We start from the raw sequence: 23,894 nt of genomic DNA on the forward strand, positions 1-23,894 counted from the left end.
TTTTCTTTTAAGCACTCATTACAAGATTCGAAATTAGTATTATAGTACAACATTGGAATTTCTTAATAAAAAGAGAGATTATGATAAATGATATATTTATTATTAATGAATAAATTCACAAAAAAAATCTTATCTGAAGAGACCGAAGAAACCTTTCTTCTTTGGAGTCTGTAAGTTTGCCATCAAGTTATCCAAGACACCTCTTTCGGAGTCTCCAGCTGGAGCAGAAGGAGCTCCTCCCTGTTGCTGGGCGTTCTCCACATCGCTGCTTCTGCGCTTTGATGTTGAGATTGACTCCTTTAGCTCTTCCTGGAACGAAGTGAACTTTGAGCAGAACTCAGACAATGTTTCCTCTTCATCCTCTCCGAACATCTTCTTTGCCTTTCTGAAATCTCTTACGACAGTCTTGCACAATCCAGAAATTTCTTCCAATTTCGTTCTTGATTCACCGTAGAATTCCATGAACTTCGGGAAGAACAAATCTCCTTCAATTACTTTGGCCTCTGCCTTAGGCATTTCGAGCAAGCACTCAAGGATGTTCTTGTTCATTTTATTCAATGTTTGAGAAAGAGCATCAACATTGAATGATGAATTATTGATCAATTCCTTGAAATCTTCGACGAAATCGGCTTGATCTTGTTCCAATTGTTGTGCAATGAAGTTAACACATGAATCACCTTTGTTAGTCTTGTATGTCCTCAATCTTGAGAATGTATCAAGGCTGAATCCATGTGCGCCTCCTTTAGGAGTTCCGCCGTTGACGAAGTTTCCGATCTGCAAAATAATTGACAAGATCTTTCTCAGTTTTGGTGAAGCTTTCAACTGTGTGAAGCCAATGTGTGTCGAGATAAGAGGAGTGTCGTATTTCTGGACTTTATCTTTGTAATTTCGCAATGTGATCATGAAGTTGATTCGCAACTCCAATGAATCGATTTGTGACAACAAAATCATTAATTGTTCTGCTGGTCCACAACGTTTTATGTCTCCTTTGTATGAAAGCGCTTGTTTCTTCTCTTCTTCTGATGGAAGGATCGCTTTCAATGCTGTCAACTGGTCTTCAGGAAGCCAGTTTGCGAGTTGTTTGATACCATCCGCAATTTCCTGTGGATTTCTCTTCATCTGCATGAGAATGATGTCAATGGATTTGGCCTTGACTTGGTCGACAAATTCAATTCTCGCTTTGTCATCTCCGAAGCTGAGTTCGAGTTTGGACTGTTCAATTGATGGTTCGTCAACTGCTGCCCAAATTGTTCCATGGCAGATTTTGTCGTCAATTGTATTCCATGGGAGATTTCTCATTGGTTTCGGTGGGAGATTGTTTGAAACTGGTTTAAGAGGTGCCATTTCTCCAACTTCTTCCTCTTCTTCAGCAACTTCTTGTGTACCTTTTTCTTCTGTTGTTTCTACAACATGTAATTTGAGGTCGTTTATTTCTTTCTCTTTATCAGAAATTGTGTTGTTTAATTCTTCAAGTTTCTTCTTCAAATCTTGTAATTGTGACTTATATTCTTCATTTTCTTTGGATAAATTGGTCTTGTCTTCTTCCAAACTTGTCTTTTCTTGTGAAATCTTCTTGTTTTCACTTGAAATTTGTTGGAGTTTCGTGTTAAGTGAAGTGACTTCTTCGCCATGTTTAAGGTTAAGTTTGTTAATCTTCTTTTCAGATTCTTCCAATTTAGAATTATAGTTCTGAACGAGTTTCTCTGAGTTAGAGTTCAACTGGTTGATTTCTTCCTTGAGTTGTTTGATTTCTTGTTCTTTAGAAGACAAAATTGAGTTTTGCTGTTGTTTCTGGTCTTCTGCCTTGTTTTCTTTGGATTTAAGCTCTCCGGAGATCTCTGTTACCAAGTTATTCAATCTCTGCAACTCCTTCTCTTTGTTTTGGACATCTGCTTCAAGTTGTGAATTCTTTGATGTCACGTTTTGTATCGTATTTTGTAAAGCATCATTATTATGTTTGAGTTCCAACAATTTGTCTTCGTTTTGTCTGTTGATTGTTGAAATCTGCTCGTTGAGCTTGCGGATGTTCTCGGAGTTTTCGGAGTTCTCTTTCTTCAGTTGCTCGTTTTCTGTTTGTAAAGCATTCAAATTTTCTTTGAATGTTTCATTTGACGATGAAATTTCTCTCAATTTCTTCTGCGAAATTTCGAGTAATTCTTCTTTCTCCTGCAACTTTGCCTTTGTGTTTTCGAGCTTTGCGTTGACTTGGTTCTGGTTATGAACTAAGTCATTCAAAGAAGAGATTTCAACTGTCTTTTGGTTGACTTCATCTCTTAATTGAACAATTTCTTTCGATCTCTTGGAGAGTTTTTCATTTACTTCGTTGAGTTCTTTAGTTTTCTCCTTGAGTTCGTTCTTTGTGTTCTCGAGATTTGCGTTGAGTTCTTCTTTCTCTCTCTGCAAGTTCGTCATTTGCAACTGAAGAGGAACAATCACTTCGATCTTCTTCTGCTGATCAGAAATGATTTTGTCCTTTTCTGCATTGGATTTCTGCATCTGTTGCAAATCTTCAATTGCTTGATTTAACTTGGAATCGGCGTCTGCAGACTTCATCAACTGAGAAATGACTTCACTCTGCTCTTTCTCACGTTTAGCCATCGATTCTTTAACATCAGAAAGCTCTTTCTCCTTCTCTTGGAGTTTGTTTTCGTTGTTTTGATTGGTTGTTCTTAAAGTGGTCACTTCACTTTGTAATTTATTATTTTCTTCTTTGACAGAAGATAATTCTGATTCAGAATGAGATAACTTAGCAGAGATTTCTTCATTCTGCTTTGTTAAATCATTGAGTTTGTTGTTTGCTGAATCATTTTTAGCTTTTTCTTCATTCAATTTCTCAGTCAAATCTTTAATCTGAGAATTAGAAGAATTAACTAATTCATCGTACTTGGATTGTGCATTCTGATGATTCTGCTTCGAATTATCAAGAAGTGAAGTGAGTTCAGAAAGTTTTTCTGACAAAGAATTTGAATTATTGACTTCACTTGTCAATTTCTGCTTCAAAGTATTGTTTTCTTCTTCATACTTGTTGCATTTGTTGTTGAGATCTTCGTTCTTGGCTTCAAATTCTTTGAGTTGTGAAGTGGTCTGAGAAATTGACACTTTTTGTTCTTGAATAAGGTTATTTTGTTGAGAGTTTTCATTAGACAATTTACTAATTTCTTCATTGAGTAAATTGATCTTTTCGTTGAGTTTGTTGTTGCTCTCATTCGAGTTGTTCTCGATGTTCTCAAGTTGTTCTCTCAAATTAATTGCATGGTCTTTCAATTTATCGTACTTTTCTGACAATCTCTGGTATTCTTTTTCTTTTTGTTTCTGGGATTCCTCGAGCTCTTTGACTTTCTCTTCTTCGTTCGTCAATTTCTGCTCTAAACTATTGACTTGTGTTGTCAGATTTTCTTTGTCACTTTTCAGTCCTTCATTTTCTTTAGAAACAGAAACTAAATTGTTTTGAACAACTTTGAGATCATCGAGTTCTTTACTTTGTTTATTGATTATCTCTTGCAAATTATGGCTGTTTTCTTTCTCAGAGTTCAACTGCTTGATAATCTGCTCATTCATATCTGTTCCTTGTACCATTAAATCATTAATCTTCTTGTTTAATTCTTGTTCTTTCTTTTCGAACAATTTTTGATTTTCTTCATTGTTTTTGGCCATTTGGACTTTGATTTGTTCTTTCTCTTGTTTCTCTTGATACAAATTATCATTCAATGTCTGTACTTTAACATTCAACTCGTTGTTTGTCTTCTCATAAGCCTTCAAGTTCTGTTTGTATTCTTTTTCACGAGTTTGTATCAAATTGTCACGTTTCTTGATTTCATTGTTTAATTGGTCGATTATATTTTCTCTGTTTTGGAGTTCTTCGTCTCTTTCTTTAACAGCATCTTTGTATTTGTTGATATGACCAATTAACTTCTCCTGGCGATTGTTTGCTTCATCGACAACTTGATTGTATTTATTAATTTGCTTTTCAAGTTCCTTTTGAGCTGTTTGAAGTTCATATGCTTGATTCTTGTTGTTGTTCTCCTGTCGGTCAACTTTTTGTTTGAGTTCTTTGATTGTTTGTTCGTAATTATTCTTATCATCATTAAATTTCTTGACAAGTTGGTCTTTTTCGCTCTGATAGTTATTGTATGTTGTTTGTAGAGCGATATTATGGTTGTTTATGATGATTTGCTTCTCATTTTCGTTTTGTTCCATAATTGATTTAATCTTGTTTTCGTAATTTGTTGTTAATTGGTCTTTTTCGCTTTGGTTCTGCAAGATGATCTGGTTTATCTGTTGCTTGGATTGCAACAACATGTTCTGCTTCTCTTGGCTGAATGTTGACTCCAAAACCGATTTTTCTTCATTGTAAATTTGTTGTTTTTGTTGTAATTCGTCATTCAACTTCTTTACAATGATTTCGTGTTCTTTCTGGTCATTCTGGCGCTGGTTATTGAACTCAGTAAGTAACAACTGTGTTTGTTCTTCCATCTTGTTTTGGAGTTGTTGGTTTTCTCTTTGTAATTTTGTGATAATTTGGTTTTGTTGATTAATCTTTTGCCTCAATGGCTCTGATTCAGCATTAAATGATTGTAACAATGTTGTCTTCTCATCAGCTGTCGTTGTCTGCAATTTGTTGATCTCTTCTTTAAGTGTTTCGTTTTCTTCTCTCAAATTTTCAATGGAAGTATTCAATTTTTCTTTGAGTTCATTGAATTTTGTTTCTTTAGATTTCAATTGTTCTTCGAGTTGCGATTTCTCGTTCAATGAGTTTTCAAGAGAGATATTGACATTCTTCAACTGGTTTGTGATCTGTTCGATTTCCTGTTCCTTTTCCTGTTTAATTGACTGTTGTTTTTGAAGCAAATCAGAATGCAAAACTTTCTTTGATTCTTCGAGTTCTTTGTTTCTTATCTGGAGTTCCTCGAGTTGTTTGGAAAGATCGGAGTATTCAGAAGACTTAGTTTCAACTAATCTCTGTGACTTGATGTTCAATTCTTCGTTCATTTGCTTCTGTTGGTCAATTTGTTGTTTGAGATCGTTTAACATCGCAAATTGTTGATCAATTTGGTTCTGTTTCTGGTCAATCTGCTCCTTGTATTTGGACTTCTCTTGTTCAATGTCGGCGTTCAATCTCTCGATTTCTCTTGACTTCATTTCGTTCTGTTTTGTGATTTCATTCAATTTGGATGTCAAATTTTCAATGTCACTTTCCAAATTTTTATTTTGTGTCTTTAGTTCTTGGAGAGCGGAAGCAGTTCTGTCGCTTTCGTTGGAGGACTTCTGTTCGAGAGTTTCGTATTTCTGGTTGGATTCGGTGAGTTTTGACTTCAAAATTGAAATCTCATTTTGCAAATTAACTTGCATTTCGTTATTCATCTTCTGCAAGTCTTTGCTTTGTGATTGTAAGCTTTCTATGATCTTCCTACTCTCTTCTTCTTGTTCTTTCAATTTCTGAGAAAGTGTCACTTTTTCATTTTCTTGATTTTTAATTTTTTCTTCATTGGCAGAAATTTGTTGTTGAAGTTTTGATTCGTATTCAGCCAATTTCTGTTGGAGATCATTGACTCTTGATGTGTAGCTCTCAGCAGCAGCCTTTTGAATAACGATTGTTGATTCCGCTGTCTTCAATCTGGCCTTGAGATCTTCGTTTTCTTTCTTCATTTCTTCTTTTTCTCCTTCAATTTTTGTTTTTTCTTCAATTTGGTCTTGCAATTTCTTGTAGCTCTGTTTGATGGCTCTCAACTCATCTTCCTTTGTTCTTATTTGTTCCTCGAGCTTCTCCCTAACATCTTCAAACATCTTCTTGGCTTCTTTGTTCGTCAAAATCTTGCCATCGTCATCTGATTCCGACGGTTTTTGTGATTCAATTGATGAATCTAAGTATTTGGCCAAAGAAATGCTGCCGAGCTCTTTGTCTGGAACGAAATATGAGTCTTCGTAGAGCTTCTCGTGGAGTGGTCTCTTCGTGAAGGTGTTTCCAATCAAAGGAACTTGAATTGGATGAGTAATACTCGATGCAATCGAAATTGCGTAGTTAAGCTTCGAAGTATCGTTCTGGGAAAGGTAGAATCGAAGAATAATCATGAAATTAGTAATGTAAATGAAAACAGGGTTCTTAAATTTCGGATAATTCATCGAGATATCTGCTAATGAAAGAAGTAAAGATCTGAATAAGTACGATGGTTCTGTAAGATCTTTGAGGTAGTTTACGATTGATTTCGTACTGAATGGATTGATTATTGTATTATTTGCGTAATAAGTCGAAAGAGCTTGTAAATCTTGCTGAACCTTTGAGGCTATCTGTTGAATTAACTCGCCGATCGGATCTTTCGGATCTGCGTTAAAGTTTACGAGAGAATTATAAATTCCGGAATTGACGATATTAAGAACTAGTGCGATTCTGGTTTGGTGTTGCTTAGACAATGAGAAAAGCAAAGCAGCTTTGAGGAAAGATGTCAACGAGACAAGGAATTGACGAGCAGGTCTGACCGCTAATTCATCAGCGATGCATTTCCAGCCGCCGTTGGACTTTTCAATGCATTCCAAAGCAGTATTTAGGTTATTCATACGGTCAATGGAAGGATTATCTGTAAATGTGAATAAAACAAGAATTTCGAAAGTATATTCAAAGGATCTTGCAACATTAGCATTCATTGATGATACAACAATGGGAATTACATCCGAAATGGCAAGAACAGCATTGCTACCTCTTTTTGTATTTGCTAGATTTCTCAGGCAAGCAAGAATTCCAGAACGGACTTCATTAGCTGGCAAATCTGGATGAATTGAATATGCTTTTGATATATCGGAAAGTAAAGATAAAAGATGTTTGTGAATTGCTAAATTCATTAAGCGCTCAATGAAGGAAACACGCCCTTTTGTTACATATTTCGCAATGTATTGCAAAACTTCAGCAGAAGGCAAAAGTTGCAAGCATTGGAATAAGTATTCAGGAGATGCTGTTTGTGAATCTTGAACAGCTTGGTCTACATAAATCTCCCATTTCTTCTGAATAGGCATAGATAAAAATAATTCTCTACGTTCTTTGCGAGTATCTAAATCATTAAGCATTTCGTTAAATTTCTCATCTACTTCAGCATCTGTAGGAATTTTCTTTGGAATCTTAGGTAATGGAATGAATGATTGGAAAGGGATTTGCTGATATATTGGATTTTCAAATATATGTGGCTGTCCCTTTTTCTTACTCATTCGAATTTATATAAATTTATTTATTTTATTTTTCATTGTTCATTTCATTTAGGATTAAGGTTGAAAAATGAATGGGATATTAGTTTCCATATCTATTTTAGAATTGAAATCCGCAAAGATGACAATTCATAGACGATTTCCTCACTCAATAAAGTTTTGCGTATTATTACATTGTATACCATATGTTTATGATTATTTTTTTAAGACGTTGTTATGAAAATTCAATGACTTCACATTTAATTTGATAACATATTCTTAGATAACTTATAACAAAATAATGAACAAAATCATTGTAATACTCATGAGAAAATTTTGAAAGGAATTCTTCACTTTTTGATTCCCAATTCAAGATTAACAAGAGTAGCAAAATTGTGTTTGGTATACTTTGTTCTATTTACAATCCGATAAAATGGTTTATGTAATTCAATTGAAATAATGAAGTCTCATCACACTTTTCAATGCTCGATTTTTAAAAACTGTTTAAAAATGGAGCTTATATTGAAATAGTGTAGAGACTAAAAATTAAAGCTTATGTAACGCTTTATCTTTTTCATTTATAATGTGATAAGATAGAAATATTTTTAGACTGAATGACTTCTTTTGACAAAATTCTCCCAATATGACTTTTTCGAATATTTCTTTTATTGATATGACTGTAACAAGCATTTAATTCCGTTTTAGAGCAAAATATTGGCGATTTATGGATTTTTAAAATTATTTGAAATCATTTTATTAGTACGGACTTATTTTCTTGTTTATTTATAAATTACAGGAAATATGTATTTGTTTGGTTCTAATAATAACTGCTTCATAAATGTTTTTCAATATCAAATTTATAAATCATAAGAATGGAGCTCTCGGACGATTCAAAAATGATTTAAATCTAATGTATAGTACTATGTAATAATTTAAAAGATCGTTTGATCTAATTATTCCTGAAAAGAATCAACTTGTGGTATTGTTGTTAAAAAGAGCAAAATTTTCGGCATAGCAATAAATGATATATCTGATCTTTTCTGGTTCATGTTGGCATTTTTTTTAATACATTTCAAAACAAATCGATGCTACATCCTTCTGCACCGCCAAGTAGATTAGACGTTAATGATAATTTGGTGGATTTAGATTGCCAATTTCAGCAGATGATTGAAGAATTATCCGAAAATAATTATAATCAACTAGTTGATTTGGTCTCAACTAATTATTTCCCTTATAACTTTGCAATGGCAATGTTCACTTCAGAGTTTGTTACACTTGTTGAACGTTTTCCACAAAAAAACGATCTTTTTGCAAAATTATTAATTGAATTAGATGAAAAGTATAAAAATTACTTGGACAGCAATAATACCAATCTTGAAATACATGAAAAATGGAAAAGAACTCATCCCGAACATTACGATCTTCAAATTCAGTATCCATTGCTTTTTGAAGTATGTTTACAAGGTCTTTACATGCCAAGACTTATACTTACATTAAGTGAAATGCTCAAAAATAAAAGCGAAAATACATTTGATCCTTTAATTATTCAATTAAAATCAAATCCTGCGAAATCTTTTGATAGCAAAAGGTTTGACAAAGAGAGTGGATACGAAATCAACTCTATACCATATTATATCTATAAAGATGATGACGAAAATCTCAAAAAACTAGGAAATGAAATTAATTTTAATCAAGTTCAAATTAAAAATGCATATAATCATCCAAAGCGTCTATCAGTTGACACGACTCCTTTGAACATAACTTATCTTGCTTTGGCAGCAAAATTAGGTTCAAAGAAATGCTTTGACTATTTGAAAATGAAAACTACAAATATTGACCATATAACAGTAAAACTATCAATCGAAGGAGGAAATGATGAAATTTTCCAAGAACTTTATGAAATATATAAGAAAAAATCCAAAATTCCTGAAGAAAAACCAGAAAAAGTACCAGAAAAAGATCAAAAATCATCTACAGAACCACCTCCAGCTAGAAAAAGAAAGATATCTTGTGCAGATTTGATTCCAAATAAACAAATCCAAAAGAAACAAGAAAATATTGATCTTGATAGCAAAATCATGCATTATGCAATCAAAATGCACAGATACAGGTATTTTGAGATGTTTTTCGACAAATTAGAAAAATTTGATGATAAAATTTTGAGTATTGCATGCCTTTCTAACAATGTTAGAGTGGCAAAGCGCATTATTGAGAAATATCCAGATAGTATTGACTATCCAAAGTCAGATGATCCAGTAAATATTAGTTATACGAAACCATTACATCGCGCGCTTCAAGCGAATAGTAATTCATGCGCATTATTAATATTAAATAGCCGCAGGAATGATAAAGATCCGATTGTAGAGCAACCAGCGACGAATCGCAGTAAACCTTTGAATTGGTCGGCAGGATGGAATAACTACGAATGTTCTAGAGTACTTATAGAGCGTGGAGCATTGGTTGACTTCGAAAGAGGCAGACAACCATTGATGAGCGCTGCAGGAAAAGATTATTTTGATATCGTCGAACTTTTATTGGAACACAAGGCAAATGCAAATAGTGTTGACTACAAAGGCTCAACTGTATTGCTCCAAGCTGTGGAAAACAAATGCTGGAGGTCAACTTATTTATTATTAAAAGCTGGAGCTAATATCGACTTCCAACACACAGTTACAGGCTTATCAGCACTTCATATCGCTGTTAAGAACGATTCTGTTGAATGTGCGGCTCTTTTATCCATTTTTGGAGCCAATCCTTTATTGAAGGACAAAAATGGTGAAACTGTTCAGTACTACTTGACATCCAAATATGAAAAGAATGAAGGAATGCCAAGAATGCACCAAATCCTGAATTTTACCTTTGATTATCAGGAGAATAGAAAACTCCTCAAAGAATTAGGTTTCACTGATGAAGAGTTACCTCATAGAGGACCTAATATTATAGAATATCCTGATATATTACCAGATGTCTGATTTATAAAACTTTTTTTATTTGTAAGCAAAAAAAAAATTTTAGAGAAAGTTTATGAATGTTTATAAGCCTGATTCAAGTGAAAGTAATATAATAGATGATGGTCCTCCTATAGAAACGTTTAAATCACGAATTGATAAGTTTTTAATCAACGAATTCATTGAAATAACACAAGGCCATTCAAATTCCGACAGACCGCGTGTTAGAGACAGCATAAGACGATTGAAATTGAAATTACAAGACAATCCCGAGGTGGAATTGGATTATGAATTATTCGAGAAATACGATATTATGAATATTTTATTTTATTATATGACTTTACCATTAACAAACTCTAAAGAGAACGCCAATGAATACAAAAGTATGAAAGAAGTTCAAGACGAAGCAACCAAGACGATATCTTATATATTTGAGTATCAATCCATTGAAAACTTCGAAGATTTCTTAGATTCATTCGATTTTAAGGAAAGAATTTCACATCTGTTATCAATGCAAACTGTTACGTTCGCTGAAATTGCACTACGACTTTTAAATTCGCTTCTTAACAATAAATATCCAAATATTGAACTGTACATATTCGACATCATGAACCTTGAACAGCTATTCAATTATACAGTAGAATTGTTGAAAAATCTCGAAGAACGAGAAGAAGAAAATAAGAAAAAAAAGGAAGACGAAGATACTGTGGTTGTTGATTCTGCATCTGAATTTTTATTTCAATATGGTCTCTTATACTATTTAGTATCACGGCGAACACTCGATAACGAATACTTTGTTAAATATTTGCTAAATTATACATTTGAATCTCATGCTTTCTTAAATAAAAAATATCCTTATGGAGATTCTTATCTTCTATGGGTATTAATCGATTCTGTCCAGAAATATCCAGAACTTGTTATGCCAAGAACAGCAACTCCAAAATTTATGGGAGATCTTTACGAATATTGCAAATCTCCATTTGCTTATGCAGTGAGAGCATCTATAGTACTCCTGTATTATATGTTTAAGCATAATTTGGATCCAAGATTACTTGATACGAAAATATTTTTAGAATTATTAGAGAAGAGAATATCTGGCAAAGAGGTTTTACAACCATTTTTCATATGCCTCAAAGATGTTATTGAAAACATTGGAGTTTCCCATGATTTTTTGGTTCGATTGGTTTATTTATTAAATATTTACTTGGATGAGATCAATTATACTACAATTTGCTTGATAATACCAGTAATAATATCAATAGTCAATACTGGTATTCTAAATCTTGATGAATTACTTGATTCCAACAAATTAAATTTGTTTGATTGGATAGAGAAGTATGGAGATTCGGAAGACGCAGAATTTATGAATGGGTGCATGAAATGCATTGAATATGTGTTTGGATTAGCAGAGAAAAATAATGTCCTGGAAGAAGTCAAAAATTTATTCATAGATCAAGGATTGGATGATGTATTTGACACTATGGAAGAAACATATAATAATGATGAGTTTTCCACTCGACTTGATATATTCAAATCAACTTATTTTCCAGAATAAATATATTATTGTTATTTTTATGTTAATTATAAATAGAACTATTATTTACTTGAAATCTAAAAGTATAATATGATTGTATTGGCATTTATCCATGAAATTTGTAATCGAAATTTTGGAATGCGACATTCTTATGGATAAATTCAGGAGTTCAAATTGAGTTATAGATGTAAACTATTTTACATGATAATTTGGACGGTTTGATGTATTTTATCAGAAAAAAATTAAAAAATTGTAGATTCGCAAATCAAATAGTTTATGAATTAGATCAAAAGTAATAATAACAAACAAAAATTTAGACCACTTACTAGAAAGTAATCTTAAAAGTCCAAGTGGTAGTTGTCTTCGATAAATTTGTGTTGAATTCAATTGAAGTTGGCTGTAAAGAATTGATGTTTACTGTTATAACATCTTTCCTGCTCAACTTTTGGACCTCAACATCAGATTCATTAGGAGATGAAGCCTCGGTTGAATATTTGGGCGGAGATTTATCGATTTCGTGCTTGACATCGACAACTTCTGGTTCTTTGACATAATCTGATTTATGTGTAGTATTTTCGATAGGCTTTTTGTTAAGATTTACTGGAGGATGAGTTAAATTGAGTAAATCGCTAATATCGTAAGGTTTTTTAGGAGGGAGATCAGTATTGCGTGATATGTCCTGCGTTTTTGTGTCCTGAATAGACGGATTACTTAAAATCGAGTCTTTCATCTCGCTAATTTCTTTTCTCTTAATTTTTTGCTCTTTGAAAATAGCTTTGTTGTCTTTGTTGTATGGTATAACGCGATTTGAGTCTATGATATCCTCAACTTCCTTAGTATCTGGGTAAAATATCGTCCACGCGTTATTACCAAAACATTTGATAACGCCCTTACGCAAATCGTAGCCATTCTGATCAATTACAAAGACTTTCATGTCCGTTTTGAACATATTTTTCTTTCCTCTAAAAAAATTTGGACATTCAGTCATTCGTAAATTTGATTTTGACAACGATTGAAAAAATCTTAGAAATTGAGATTATTTAAACTCAATAGCTTGCATTGGAATACAATGATATTTTTCACGGAAAAAACAATTTCAAACCCGGTGAAATATCAATATGATCGATTTTAATTTGATTAAAAAAAAAAAAAAAAAAAAAAAAAGGCAGTGGGGCTTCCAGGGGCTGCGCCCCTTCTAGCCCCGAAGATGTTTAGTAAAAAATGAGGTTTTTATTCGGAAAATTGTTAGTCTTCTGGTGTGAATTCGGAGGACTCTTCTTGGATTGAGTCTTGTGGTTCATCTTCTTGAGTAGAGTCTTCTTCTTCAACATCAAAGTCATCTGGTGTATCGAACTGAATGTATGAAAGCCAAATGTTGTATGTGTTTTCCAATTGGCTTTCAAACTTGAGATACATTCCATGCATGAGTGTTATTTCAGTTTCAACGTAGAGTTGCTGACGTGGCTTGAAGACATGCATGAGAATTGGTCCTCCAAATTCGTCCTTGAAAAATTTGCAGTAGCAAACATAAACTGAGATAGAGTCTCCTTCTTCAATGTCTTCTGCTTGGTTAACGAAATGAATAGCAATTTTGCGTACTTGAATTGTGTTGTTGTCTGAGTAAAATAATGGTTTGAACTTGGGGTTGAGTGAGCTAAGACATTGCCATTTTGCTGTTTCTTGTCCGTACTCACGTTCTTCTTCGTCATCCTGATATCCATAACTCTTTAATTTGAATTCGACCCAAAACTGTTCGACTTTTTTTGCAGCTTTGGGTGGAAGACTTTCAATAAGCTGACATATAGTTCTGTCAACCATTATCTTTGTTATTGTTGGAAAATAGTTGACAATTGTGTCACCTAATTCGAATGGGTCAGGTGTTTCTTTTTGTAGTTTGGTAAAGTCTGCAAGAACTTTGTTGAGTTGTTCACAATATTCTTTGTTAAAAGTTGCAGGAACTCTTTCTTCTGGCTTTGAATTGAAGTATTCTTCAGACAATCTGAGTAGTATTTTGCGTAGTTCAGCGTTGCTGTGGTTCTTTGTAATACGGAGCTCGTTTGGTATTGTTTTTGGTAGTGAAAGTGGCTTTGGATTGAGTGAATTGTCTGTTCTGCTTGGAGAATGTGTAGATGCTGCAGTTTGATATTGAGGCTCTAAACCTGTGGGTGCTGAAAGTTTGCAAGCAATTTCTTCAGGTGAATTTGGAGCGAACACGCTAGCGAATGCCATTAGACAAAAATGAACTGTTTTTTTCGGACTACTCATAGAAAAGTTTAAAATAAACCGTTTTCGTCAACGGTAACCCCTCTATTTTTATTTTATTTAATAGTTACCGTTGGAAAACCGTTCCATCTCAAATATTGAATGAACTATAAACGTTTTTTGTTTTCTATATATACTTTTTTGTCAAACGGTAAAACTTTTTACACAACGGTTTTTGAGAGTCGTCGCCGTTGACTTTTTTGTAGAGCACTCAAAATAGTATAACTTTGTCCGGACAAGTAAGGGTCTATCGTCGCTACAGGAAAAGTTACAGGCGTTCCAAGGAAGTATACTTTGAGAAGCCTTTCCCCCTTTTAAAACAAGATAGGACGGTTATTTTACAAAACTGACAACACTTTGACCGAGTAGTTTTTTGTGCTGAACAAAAAGTGTCATATAAACATCTGTCAAAAACCGCTTTTTAACTTCACTTAAAATGCCACGTAAGCTACGTAAGAATATACGTAAGAGGAAGGGAGCATTGAAACATCCAATAGTAAAACTACACCACAACAACAGTTGCAACAACAAATGCTGAATGACCCCACTATGTTGCAACAAATGTCAAGCAATCCTATGCTTTTAAACCGAGTTGTTGGTGCACAGAGTGGAGGTTTAAGAGCGGCACTTTTAGCGAAAATGGCAGGCTATGGTGGAGCTGCAGACGGAACAGCATAACCCTCAAAGTCAAATGAATTTGAGTTCACTCAAAAATCAAATAACAGATGTCAAAAAGTCAAACATAGACATACAGAAACAAATAAGTGAAAACGAAAAGAAACTAGAATATGACAGACACACAAAGAAACTCAATGAGTTAAACGTAGAGAAAAAGAAGAAAGAAGAACAACTGAAAGAACTAAGTACAGAGGAATATGCGAAAAAAGTGTCAGAAAAAGCAGCAGAAGTAGCAAAAATGGAACAAGATGTTATAAATTTGAAAAACCATACTACTCAATATAAAGTACTGAAAGATGAAGAAATAAAACAAAAAGCCCTGAAGACATATATGGATAGCGATGAGTATAAAAAAGAAGTTGAAGCAAATGTAAAGGCAGAAAAACTTTTACAGTTGCAAAACCAAACCGTACAGTATGAAAACTTAGCACAAGAAAGTAAAAATAACGACGCAGCCATGCAAAAGGCAATGAAAAGCGCAGAATATATAAAAGCTAACAATGACTGGTTAGATGCCCAAGCCAACGCTAAAGCAGCCCAACTCATAGGGTCAATAAGGACAAAAATACAAGCGGATGAAGACAGTTCAAATGAAGCTTTAACAATGCTGACTTTAAGAACGCCTTCGAAGCTCTTCATAGTAAGGTGAAACAAGTGAACGACTTCTCATCTGGAAAGAAACTGAAGTCTGAAGGTTTCGACAAAGAGTTAAGAGAAGTAGCACAAAATATGACGAAAATAACAGATGCAGCAACGAGACAGGCAGTTCAAAGTGCCTATGACGCCGTTAGAGCAACTGTTGTGAAAAGTCAAGAAAAAGAGTTACAACAGACCAAAACAGACCTAGTAAATGCTTTCTTAAAAACGAAAAGTCAGGTAGGACATTACGCTGCAGATGGAACATATGTGCCAGCTGGTGGAACTTATATACCACCAAACCCTCCAAGAGAAGCACCTGCACCAGGACTACCTAACACATTTACATCGTCACATGGACATAGACACAGGCATGCACCACAACAACAACCAAAACCAACACAACAACCAACACAACCAGCACAGCAACCACCTCCACAACCAGCACAACAACCAGCACAAACAGAGCAAGGACATAAAAGAAGTAGAGAACAAGGAAACCAAGAATTCTTAAAAATGCTTAAGGAAGAGTATGGTTACCCAGATACTGTTGACTTTAGTGACAGATATAAAGAAGCTATTGGAAAGTTCAAGGAAGGAAATACTGACCCGAACCTATTTAGCTTTATGGCTCAGCACCAAATGGGATATAATTTCAAACCTGGAAAATACAAGCTCGCTAAGGGATATGATTTAATAGCATATCATCCAAATGACATGATGAATTTACTCCAAGATATTTGGTGTCAGAGCTAAATGATAATTCAACTCTCTTCATGAAACGCGTAAAAAATAGAGACGGAACGAAAAAAGAAAGGTTTATGAGTCGGATGACTTAGATAGGGAACTTTTTAAAAACGGTCTCGGAATATATGAAATGCCAGCAGATGAGGTACAAGAAACTCCACAGGAAGAAGTTCAGATACAACCAGACATGGAAGAAATAGTTCAGCAACAACAGCTAGAAGAGCCTGAAGGAAACGAACAAGTCACTCCTTTGGAAACTAACTTCACAGAACTAGATGAAGATTTGGAACAGCCGAAAATCTTGACCCTCAACAAGAGCATGAGGTGAATATGGAATCTTTCCAAGAGTCTAAGAAAGATTCGGCTGACATAGTAGAAGAATATCGAAAAATGTTTGCCGACATACAAAAGACTCCAACACCAGATGAAAATATTCAGCATAGAATGGAAGTACTGAAAAAAAATGTACACAAATACAACAACCTTTTTACTTACGAGCATTAACGTTCAATCTTCGGATGAACTCGGTGAAGATAAAAGGTTAAATTTCAAGAAAACATATAGAAATGAAACATTGTTTAAAGTTCATTCAGAACCTAACCAAGATGGAAACAAACCTACTTTTGTTCTGCAAGACGATGGAACTACAATGAGATGGGGTCATAAAGCTAATCCAGATAGGTGGTTCATAAACTTACAACCACAATTCCAAGAAGTTGTAGACGCAATGGAAGTCAATGGTGAACCAGATATAGCTGGTATTTTAAGCGCGGCTTTAATGCCATGAAAGATATGAAACATGCAGATATTTTGGACCAGTATGAAATGAACATGGCTGATGGAAAATATACACCTGACGTTCTAGAACATTTATCTCAAAGAACTACACAGAACCATAAGAGATGGTATATTTGGTGAAGAGTTTAGAAGAGAAAGTTAGGGAGAGCGAAGGAAGAGAACCTATTGTACATGACCTTGCAAACGAAAGTTTGCAAAATGTCATAAAAACTTACTTTGCAGACAATGAACTGAGAAGGGATGAATATTTAAGAAAACTCAAATGGACAGTACAAATGAAATGTTAGTATTGAAAAACATGTTCCTTGACAAAATAAAACCAACTACAGAAATAAACGACGCAAGACTGAAAGATTGGGGTAAAAGCTTTCCCATTCACAAAAGATATAGTTGGTAACATGGAAAGAAAACCAGAATGGCTACAAAAAACATATATTTGGAAACGAGCATATTCCATATGGACAGGCACTGTTTGAAGAGCTTGAACGGAAACTCAGGAAAGAGTCATGCAAACAATACGCGAAGACTCAAATACAGACTATGACAAACTCTTTCTAGGATATAGGTTACCTGAGATGGGCGACCAGAGCAAAAGGCAAAAAGGACATGGAAAATTTGCAACATACTAGATGAACATAATGCAAAGATGCAACAACTTCAAGCAGAGGGCAATGAAGGAAAAAGAAGAGTTAAAAACTCAGTCAGGAAGAAAGTAAAGCTTGGTCGGAGTGGGTTCTATTATGACATATAAATCCAACTATTCTATATTTTTACTCATATGAAATGTACGCCGCTCAGAATATAACGCCAACAGTTTTGGATGCCATGAATGGAAATGTTTCCGAATGGTATAACGAATGCGACAATGCCATTAGAAGGTCAGAAATAGTTCCTGGAACTTACGAATATACAACTGCTGTTTCTTATGGAAACGTAGGTGAGTTTGGAGAAGGTTCTTCAACAACAGTAGATATTGCTTGCGACAGGTTTCATATAATTTCTATTGACAACTCTTTCTTATACGTGGAACAAGACATTGAAATAAAACCTTCTGCCAAGTTGTCTGACAAGAAAGGTTGCAATGGAATTTTCTATGTCGGATACCAATATGCTCCAGAAGTTTTCATGGGATATAAGATATATTCTAACTCTGACTTAGTTCAAACAGTAACATGGGCAAACTATGAATGGTTCGCTTTGAGAAACTCAGTACAACCACAAGCTAGAGAACAAACAGACCAGTATGCAACTATTGAGAAAATAAGAAGACTTGACCCTAACGTTCCAGGAGTTTATGTTAACCTTTCTGGACAAAATGCAGCAGCAGTAACCAAAGTAAAATTGAAACTTAGAGTTCCTTTGTCATCTTTCCTCATCTTCAGGTTTTTAAGATACTTGCCAAACTGGGCAGGAAAAATTTCTATCGAACTTACTCCAAGCAAAAATAACTTAGTCATTGCACCAACACAAGACCCATTCACTCTTACAGACGTAAAGGGAGCAAATCAAACGTCATTCGCCGAATTTTGCAAAGACAAAGTTGACTTAGACTTTGGTTTCTCAAACCTCAACACTGAAGTAAACTACTACTTCAATGCTGCTGGAACTGCTTGGGACCCAGTTAAGTTCACATGCGAAAAATTTGAATGCAAGAGAATAGAAAGCAGACTTGCAGTCTATATGTTGGACCCAGATATTTCAAATGCTTTAGCTGCCAAATATATTGCAGTTCCGCTTATGTTCCCTATACACCAAATATCTGTCAAAGACTTTGCAGGTGAAGTTGGAAACCAAAAGTGCTGACCCAGGTGCAAGAACAGATATTGCTTTAACAACTGCAATGAAACATGCAGATACTATGTTTGTACTGTTCAGACGAACTATAAATGACTATTCTTGTTTCTACAACCCGGTATTAAATATCATATAAACATAGATGGCAAATACTATCCAAGAGAAGAATATTCTACAGTTGAGGATATGAGGTCATACAACTTGACATTAGATGCTATGAACTTTAACAACAACTTCACAACAACCATTAAACCCTGAAATGCAAAGTTCTATTATGCCATATGTGAAAGTATGGACCCATACAGGAGCTCAAAACACTCAATATACAAATGGAGACCGTTCAAACTTTTGGCTTGGCATTCCATTTGCTGACTCAGAAGACTTTATGGGTGGTATTTCAACTGTTGGTACAGTTCAAATACAATATACTGGTGACAGAGACGGTCCAAATGAATTGAAAGCAAAGAAGTTTACAAAACCAATAGCACTTTTCACGGAAGATGCTCTTTTGAAGATTCGTTCGATGAAACCTGCTGGGGCTCCTCAGATTGGTATAACGACAGCTTCCATCGAGCAGATTTTGGCAGCAGGTCAGTAAGTTGTTCTTGAACTGACTTCTCTCCGTCAAATATTGACAGTACGCCAGTTTTGATATAATATTGTATTATAAACTTTCCTTTAGAAATATCGGTCAGTTTTGTTGTTATATTTTTGTCTGCTTCAAGAACTTTCACCATCTCGGTTATACCAACTTTCTTTGCTTTATGAAAATATTTTGGTTCAGCAAAGACTGCTATTCTATAACATTTTCCATTGTTTGTGTAAAGAACTACTCTGTCAATGAACTTGTATTGTTTGTGTGTGTAAACTTTGTTTTGCTTCAATTCGAAGAGATACTCGAATACGTCCATCTTTTTATTCTAAGTAAAATGTCATTTCCGAAAAATAGAAGCGTGAGTGTTTCAAAAGGTTTAATGGCGGTGGCAGATGTGAAGTTAAATTCACCAACTCAAACAAACAGTCAAAGTGTTGTTGTCAATGTCAAAGAAAGAGATGTTGAAGTGGGGAAACCATACGAAGACGAAGATGGTATAACAATAGTTCCTGTAAAAGAACAACCAACATATCCTGAAGTTAGCAGAGACTTAAGTTCTGTTGCAGATATTCGAAACGACTACCAACAACTTAAAGACAAACTTAAAACTCAGGAGAAGATTTGTCAAGCTTTAGGTATAATGTTAAACTTGGTCGAACACAACCCTGTAAAAGTGAACTCATATGTCATTGCACCTCATGAAGTTTTGAAAGAACTATTGAAACTTTTGACAGAGGCAGACGATATAAACATCAAAGAAATAGAACCCGACATTGCTTGCTGTGGTGTTTCATATAATGTCATTGACAAGATATACGTTATGAAAGGAGGTGAAACGTTGAACTTAAAATATAGTTTCCCAGACGTCATAAAAATATTTGACGACCACAACATTTCATTAAAATTTAGTTGCTAAGTAAATGGCAGAAGACATAGTGGTTTATACTATTACGACTAAAAACCTGAGTCATATAATTCTATAACAACAAACTTACAAAGTCCTCAAGGACGATATTGTAAACTGACCTTAAACACGATGACGACTAAAGCCTGTTTTGCTCTTTTGACACCAGAAGACTTTGTTGTTGTGAATGGTAAAAAATACTTCTTTGAAGATACTTACTCAGATATACCACCAACAGGTTTTGTTGACTTATTTAATACTTTAAGGACGGATGTAACATGTGCTGCAACTAGAGCAGGTTTCATTATGTTTGGATGTCCGACTGAGTTTAGTATAAACGATATGAGCTATAATACAAAACTTATATCTGGTTTTTACTACCAACAGTTTCCTATAACAGGAAAAGGTGTCATACAAGGAATGTCTGTTCCATTGACTTTAAGTACACCTATTTTATATATTGTTTCAAACTTAGGTTCAAAGTGCTATTCGAATGTCGACAGAAACTACTATGACCAAAAGATACTCATGCGTATAAACAACACTTTCTCTGCTGGTTTGCCTATTGTTCATTCGAATGCAGAGTTTTCAGCTTTAGTAAACTCAAACACTTTAGCAAACATAAACTTAACCTTAGTCGACGCAAACTTTGTTCCTGTAAAACTTTTATGTCCTATGTATTTGTCAATGACGGCAGAAAGTTTCGAATTGGAAGATGCAACTGGTGAAAGTATTGTACTACAAGAACAACTTCAACAACAAATAGCTCAAGAACAACAAATGGAACAAATGGAACAAATGCAACAACAAAGTCAAGAATAAAAAATATTTTTTTTATTTTTATAAAAATGTACAGAATAGACGTTTCAGATTTTTATGACTTCCAAGCCTTCAGAAATATGTGTCCATTTAGAGACTATAACAAAGCAGTCGAGAATTTGAAACGTTTAGTCATTTATGTCGACTCTGCCCCAGAATGTTATGTCATGAAAGAATGGGATGTTGTCTTTAACAAACCAAGAGCGACAATAGTTTCAGAACAAGAATGTAGACAGAAACTTAAGAAAATAAAAGTCGTACAAGTTGGTATGAAGATGTTAGATGCTTGGGATATCTTATTGTCAAAGTTAGAAGATTTTTCAGTTCGTGGTATAAAGTTCTATACACCATCTCCAAACTTCTATTCTATCTTCACTGGATATAAATACGAACAAGTAGAATGGAAAGAAAATGTTATAGAAGCTTGGTTAGACCATGTCAAAGAAATTATATGCAATGGAAACGAAAAGGTTTATGAGTATATCTTATGTTGGTTTGCAAACATCTTACAACATCCAAGTGCTAAAAATGAAACTGCTCTCATTATAATTGGAAAACAAGGAACTGGTAAGAACACATTCTTTACAGATATCTTGTGCAAACTGTTAGAAGGTTATTCGAACCCTAATATGACAAACTTAGAAAACATCTGCGGTAAATTTAACTCTTCAATAGAGAATATGAAACTTATAGTATGTAACGAACTTCAAAGTATAGATACAACAAAAGTTTTGAACTCAGATGCTTTGAAGAGTCTTATAACAGACAAAGTTGGAGTTGTTGAAAGAAAATATAAAGACCAAAGAGTTTGTGAAAATGTTGCAAATTTCATTATGGTTTCAAACAACGCCGTTCCGATGAAGTTAGAAAGTTCTGACAGAAGATATGTAGTTGTCAGAACGTCAGATTCTCATATGCAAGATACAGAATATTTTGACGACTTAGCAGAAACTTTGACACCTAACTTTTACAACCACTTGTTCTCATATTTCATGACATTAGATATTTCTAAGTTCAATCCAAGACAAATTCCATATACCGAAGAGAGACAAACATTGTTAGAAGCAAACAAGAGTGTATATGAACTGTTTATAGATGAGACTAACTTTGAGTGTTTAGATGAAAGGTCATTGTACGATTCATATAAACAGTATTGTCAAGAGTATGGTTATATGGCAGCGTCTAAACGAACATTCTTGGCAAATGTCAAAAATCTTTTAGACATACAGAACGGCGTATATACAAAGAAAAATTTTTCTGAGTAAATTTAAAAAAAATATATATATTTTTATTTTATTTGAAATGTACGCTGAGTTTGTTGGAAAGGACCGTTGGGAAACTTGTTTGTTAGATGAGAAATATGAAATTCACTGTTGTGAGTCATTTGAAGTCAGAAACAAAAAGACAAAAAGAGTTTTAAGCGAATGGGAGCAAAATAACGGATATGCTAGGATGAGTATGGGTGGGAAAAACTATTTAAAACATGTTGTCATTGCAACTCATTTTATACCGAACCCTAACAATTTACCTTTTGTAGACCATATAAACCATATAAGAAACGACAATAGACTTGAAAACTTGCGTTGGGTCACTCGTTCTGAAAACAGTAAGAACAAAGGCAAATTTGGAGATATTGTATTCGAATTTGTCGACGAACTAGAAGATGAAGCAATTGAAATTACAGACTATGGCAAGCATACGTTTGAGTTTTACTACTATAGCGAAGAACAGGACTCTTTCTACTTTTATACCGGCGTTAACTATAGGAAATTACAAGTATATTTTACTAAGGCGGGCTATGCTTATGTAAACGCTAGAGATACAGATGGAAAATACGTTAAAATACTTCTTAACAAATTCAAGAAGCTATATGGCATACCATTTTAAAACGTTTTTAAAAAAAAATATTTTTTTATCCGATAGAAAAGATGACGAAATATATTTCAGTCAACAAATATATGACAGAAGTCAAAGAAGAACTAGACCCATTCATATATTTGAATGTTTACTTCTACCATTTTGAAAAGTCTACATTTGACAAAGTTTGGAACATCGAACCAGTTAAGTTTGCTATTGTGACTAAAAATGGTGCGAAATTTGAAGACTTAGACATAGAAGGTTTGTTAGCAGTCAAAGAAAATTTTGACAGAAGGTTCTCAAACCTTAAAGAAGGCAAAGCATACAAACTTGTTATACCTTATGAACCAAAGAAAGCAGACGACTATGAATATTATGAGTCTAAGATAGTTGAAGTTCAAGGTAAATTAGGTAAAAAGATTTTAGAGTCTAAGCCAGTGTTTGCTCCTAAAGAGGAAGAGAACATTGACATTGACCCAGAAATGTTCTAAAAATAAAATTTTATTTTTACATGTCAAATTTCTTTTTCTCTGGCTCTGGCTCTGGCTCTTTCTTCTCTTCTTCTACTTTCTTTTCTTTCTTCTCTCTCTTCTTCTTCTTTTCTGGTGGAGTTATGTCAAATTTCTCAGAACCATATTTATGTAAAAGTTCTTTGTCCTTTAATAGCTCTTCTATTCTGTTTCCTATTTCATCTTCAAGAACAGCGCATGTGTCTTCTTTGCATTCTAAGAACTTTTGTTGGACTTCATCTCTCCAAGAGGCGTCATCTCTGTCAACAAGTCTGTCATTGACAAATTTTAAGACTTCTCTGCTTAATGTTTTATGGTTCTTGTCATATTCCCAGAAACAGAACTTTAGAACAAATTCACCTTTCTTGTTTACACTATGTAAGATTTTATGGTCGACAGATGTTTTGCTGTCAAAAAGTTTGTCTCGAATATAGATAGCGAAATCGCTAGACATTTTCAAAAAGATAAAAATTTTAATTTTTCTAAAAATATGTTAGAAAAAAAGTTTGCTGACATTGACAAGAAATTTGAGAATGTTTTAAACAAGAACAAGAGGAAGTTAGAAAATGCTCAGATAAAACCCATACATGACAAGTTCTTATTTGCTCAGAATGGTATAACAGGTCTAATCGCACCACCTGGG

At 34.1% G+C, this 23,894-nt stretch overlaps 11 protein-coding genes and 2 pseudogenes across 13 annotated transcripts, besides 1 other annotated feature; 9 read left to right on the forward strand and 4 right to left on the reverse strand.

Annotated features, from left to right (window-relative positions):
- Positions 1–94: 94 nt before the first annotated feature.
- On the reverse strand, positions 95–7,200 carry TVAGG3_0819140 (formin homology 2 family member family; the record flags this gene model as incomplete). Its single annotated transcript, XM_001303474.2, has 1 exon — positions 130–7,194. The coding sequence occupies one exon, from the start codon at positions 7,192–7,194 to the stop codon at positions 130–132; it is 7,065 nt and encodes a 2,354-aa protein (XP_001303475.1).
- Positions 7,201–8,255: 1,055 nt separating this feature from the next.
- On the forward strand, positions 8,256–10,142 carry TVAGG3_0819150 (spectrin binding; the record flags this gene model as incomplete). The annotated part of the gene is made up of 1 exon (XM_001303473.1): positions 8,256–10,142. One exon carries the CDS (start codon positions 8,256–8,258, stop codon positions 10,140–10,142), a length of 1,887 nt encoding a protein of 628 aa, XP_001303474.1.
- Positions 10,143–10,194: 52 nt separating this feature from the next.
- On the forward strand, positions 10,195–11,673 carry TVAGG3_0819160 (armadillo (ARM) repeat-containing protein family; the record flags this gene model as incomplete). The annotated part of the gene is made up of 1 exon (XM_001303472.1): positions 10,195–11,673. The coding sequence occupies one exon, from the start codon at positions 10,195–10,197 to the stop codon at positions 11,671–11,673; it is 1,479 nt and encodes a 492-aa protein (XP_001303473.1).
- Positions 11,674–11,915: 242 nt separating this feature from the next.
- On the reverse strand, positions 11,916–12,646 carry TVAGG3_0819170 (uncharacterized protein; the record flags this gene model as incomplete). The annotated part of the gene is made up of 1 exon (XM_001303471.1): positions 11,978–12,640. One exon carries the CDS (start codon positions 12,638–12,640, stop codon positions 11,978–11,980), a length of 663 nt encoding a protein of 220 aa, XP_001303472.1.
- A 145-nt stretch (positions 12,647–12,791) lies between these two features.
- Positions 12,792–23,894: part of a mobile genetic element that runs on past the window's edge.
- TVAGG3_0819190 (uncharacterized protein) lies at positions 12,898–13,470 on the reverse strand (the record flags this gene model as incomplete). The annotated part of the gene is made up of 1 exon (XM_001303470.2): positions 12,898–13,470. The coding sequence occupies one exon, from the start codon at positions 13,468–13,470 to the stop codon at positions 12,898–12,900; it is 573 nt and encodes a 190-aa protein (XP_001303471.2).
- On the forward strand, positions 14,831–16,198 carry TVAGG3_0819200 (annotated as a pseudogene). The gene has a single exon. A coding segment is annotated over exon 1 (1,368 nt).
- TVAGG3_0819210 lies at positions 17,557–19,165 on the forward strand (annotated as a pseudogene). The gene has a single exon. A coding segment is annotated over exon 1 (1,609 nt).
- Positions 19,542–20,078, forward strand: TVAGG3_0819220 (protein of unknown function, DUF4106 family; the record flags this gene model as incomplete). Its single annotated transcript, XM_051247952.1, has 1 exon — positions 19,542–20,078. The coding sequence occupies one exon, from the start codon at positions 19,542–19,544 to the stop codon at positions 20,076–20,078; it is 537 nt and encodes a 178-aa protein (XP_051083427.1).
- TVAGG3_0819230 (uncharacterized protein) lies at positions 20,742–20,888 on the forward strand (the record flags this gene model as incomplete). The annotated part of the gene is made up of 1 exon (XM_051247953.1): positions 20,742–20,888. The coding sequence occupies one exon, from the start codon at positions 20,742–20,744 to the stop codon at positions 20,886–20,888; it is 147 nt and encodes a 48-aa protein (XP_051083428.1).
- On the forward strand, positions 21,515–22,150 carry TVAGG3_0819240 (uncharacterized protein; the record flags this gene model as incomplete). Its single annotated transcript, XM_051247954.1, has 1 exon — positions 21,515–22,150. The coding sequence occupies one exon, from the start codon at positions 21,515–21,517 to the stop codon at positions 22,148–22,150; it is 636 nt and encodes a 211-aa protein (XP_051083429.1).
- Positions 22,188–22,772, forward strand: TVAGG3_0819250 (His-Me finger endonucleases family; the record flags this gene model as incomplete). Its single annotated transcript, XM_051247955.1, has 1 exon — positions 22,188–22,772. The coding sequence occupies one exon, from the start codon at positions 22,188–22,190 to the stop codon at positions 22,770–22,772; it is 585 nt and encodes a 194-aa protein (XP_051083430.1).
- On the forward strand, positions 22,844–23,233 carry TVAGG3_0819260 (protein of unknown function, DUF4108 family; the record flags this gene model as incomplete). The annotated part of the gene is made up of 1 exon (XM_051247956.1): positions 22,844–23,233. One exon carries the CDS (start codon positions 22,844–22,846, stop codon positions 23,231–23,233), a length of 390 nt encoding a protein of 129 aa, XP_051083431.1.
- TVAGG3_0819270 (uncharacterized protein) lies at positions 23,250–23,657 on the reverse strand (the record flags this gene model as incomplete). The annotated part of the gene is made up of 1 exon (XM_051247957.1): positions 23,250–23,657. A coding segment is annotated over one exon (408 nt), but the record flags the coding sequence as incomplete, so codon positions are not given.

Source organism: Trichomonas vaginalis, chromosome VI, assembly GCF_026262505.1.
Source record: "Trichomonas vaginalis G3 chromosome VI, whole genome shotgun sequence".
NCBI classification, from domain to species: Eukaryota; Parabasalia; order Trichomonadida; family Trichomonadidae; genus Trichomonas; species Trichomonas vaginalis.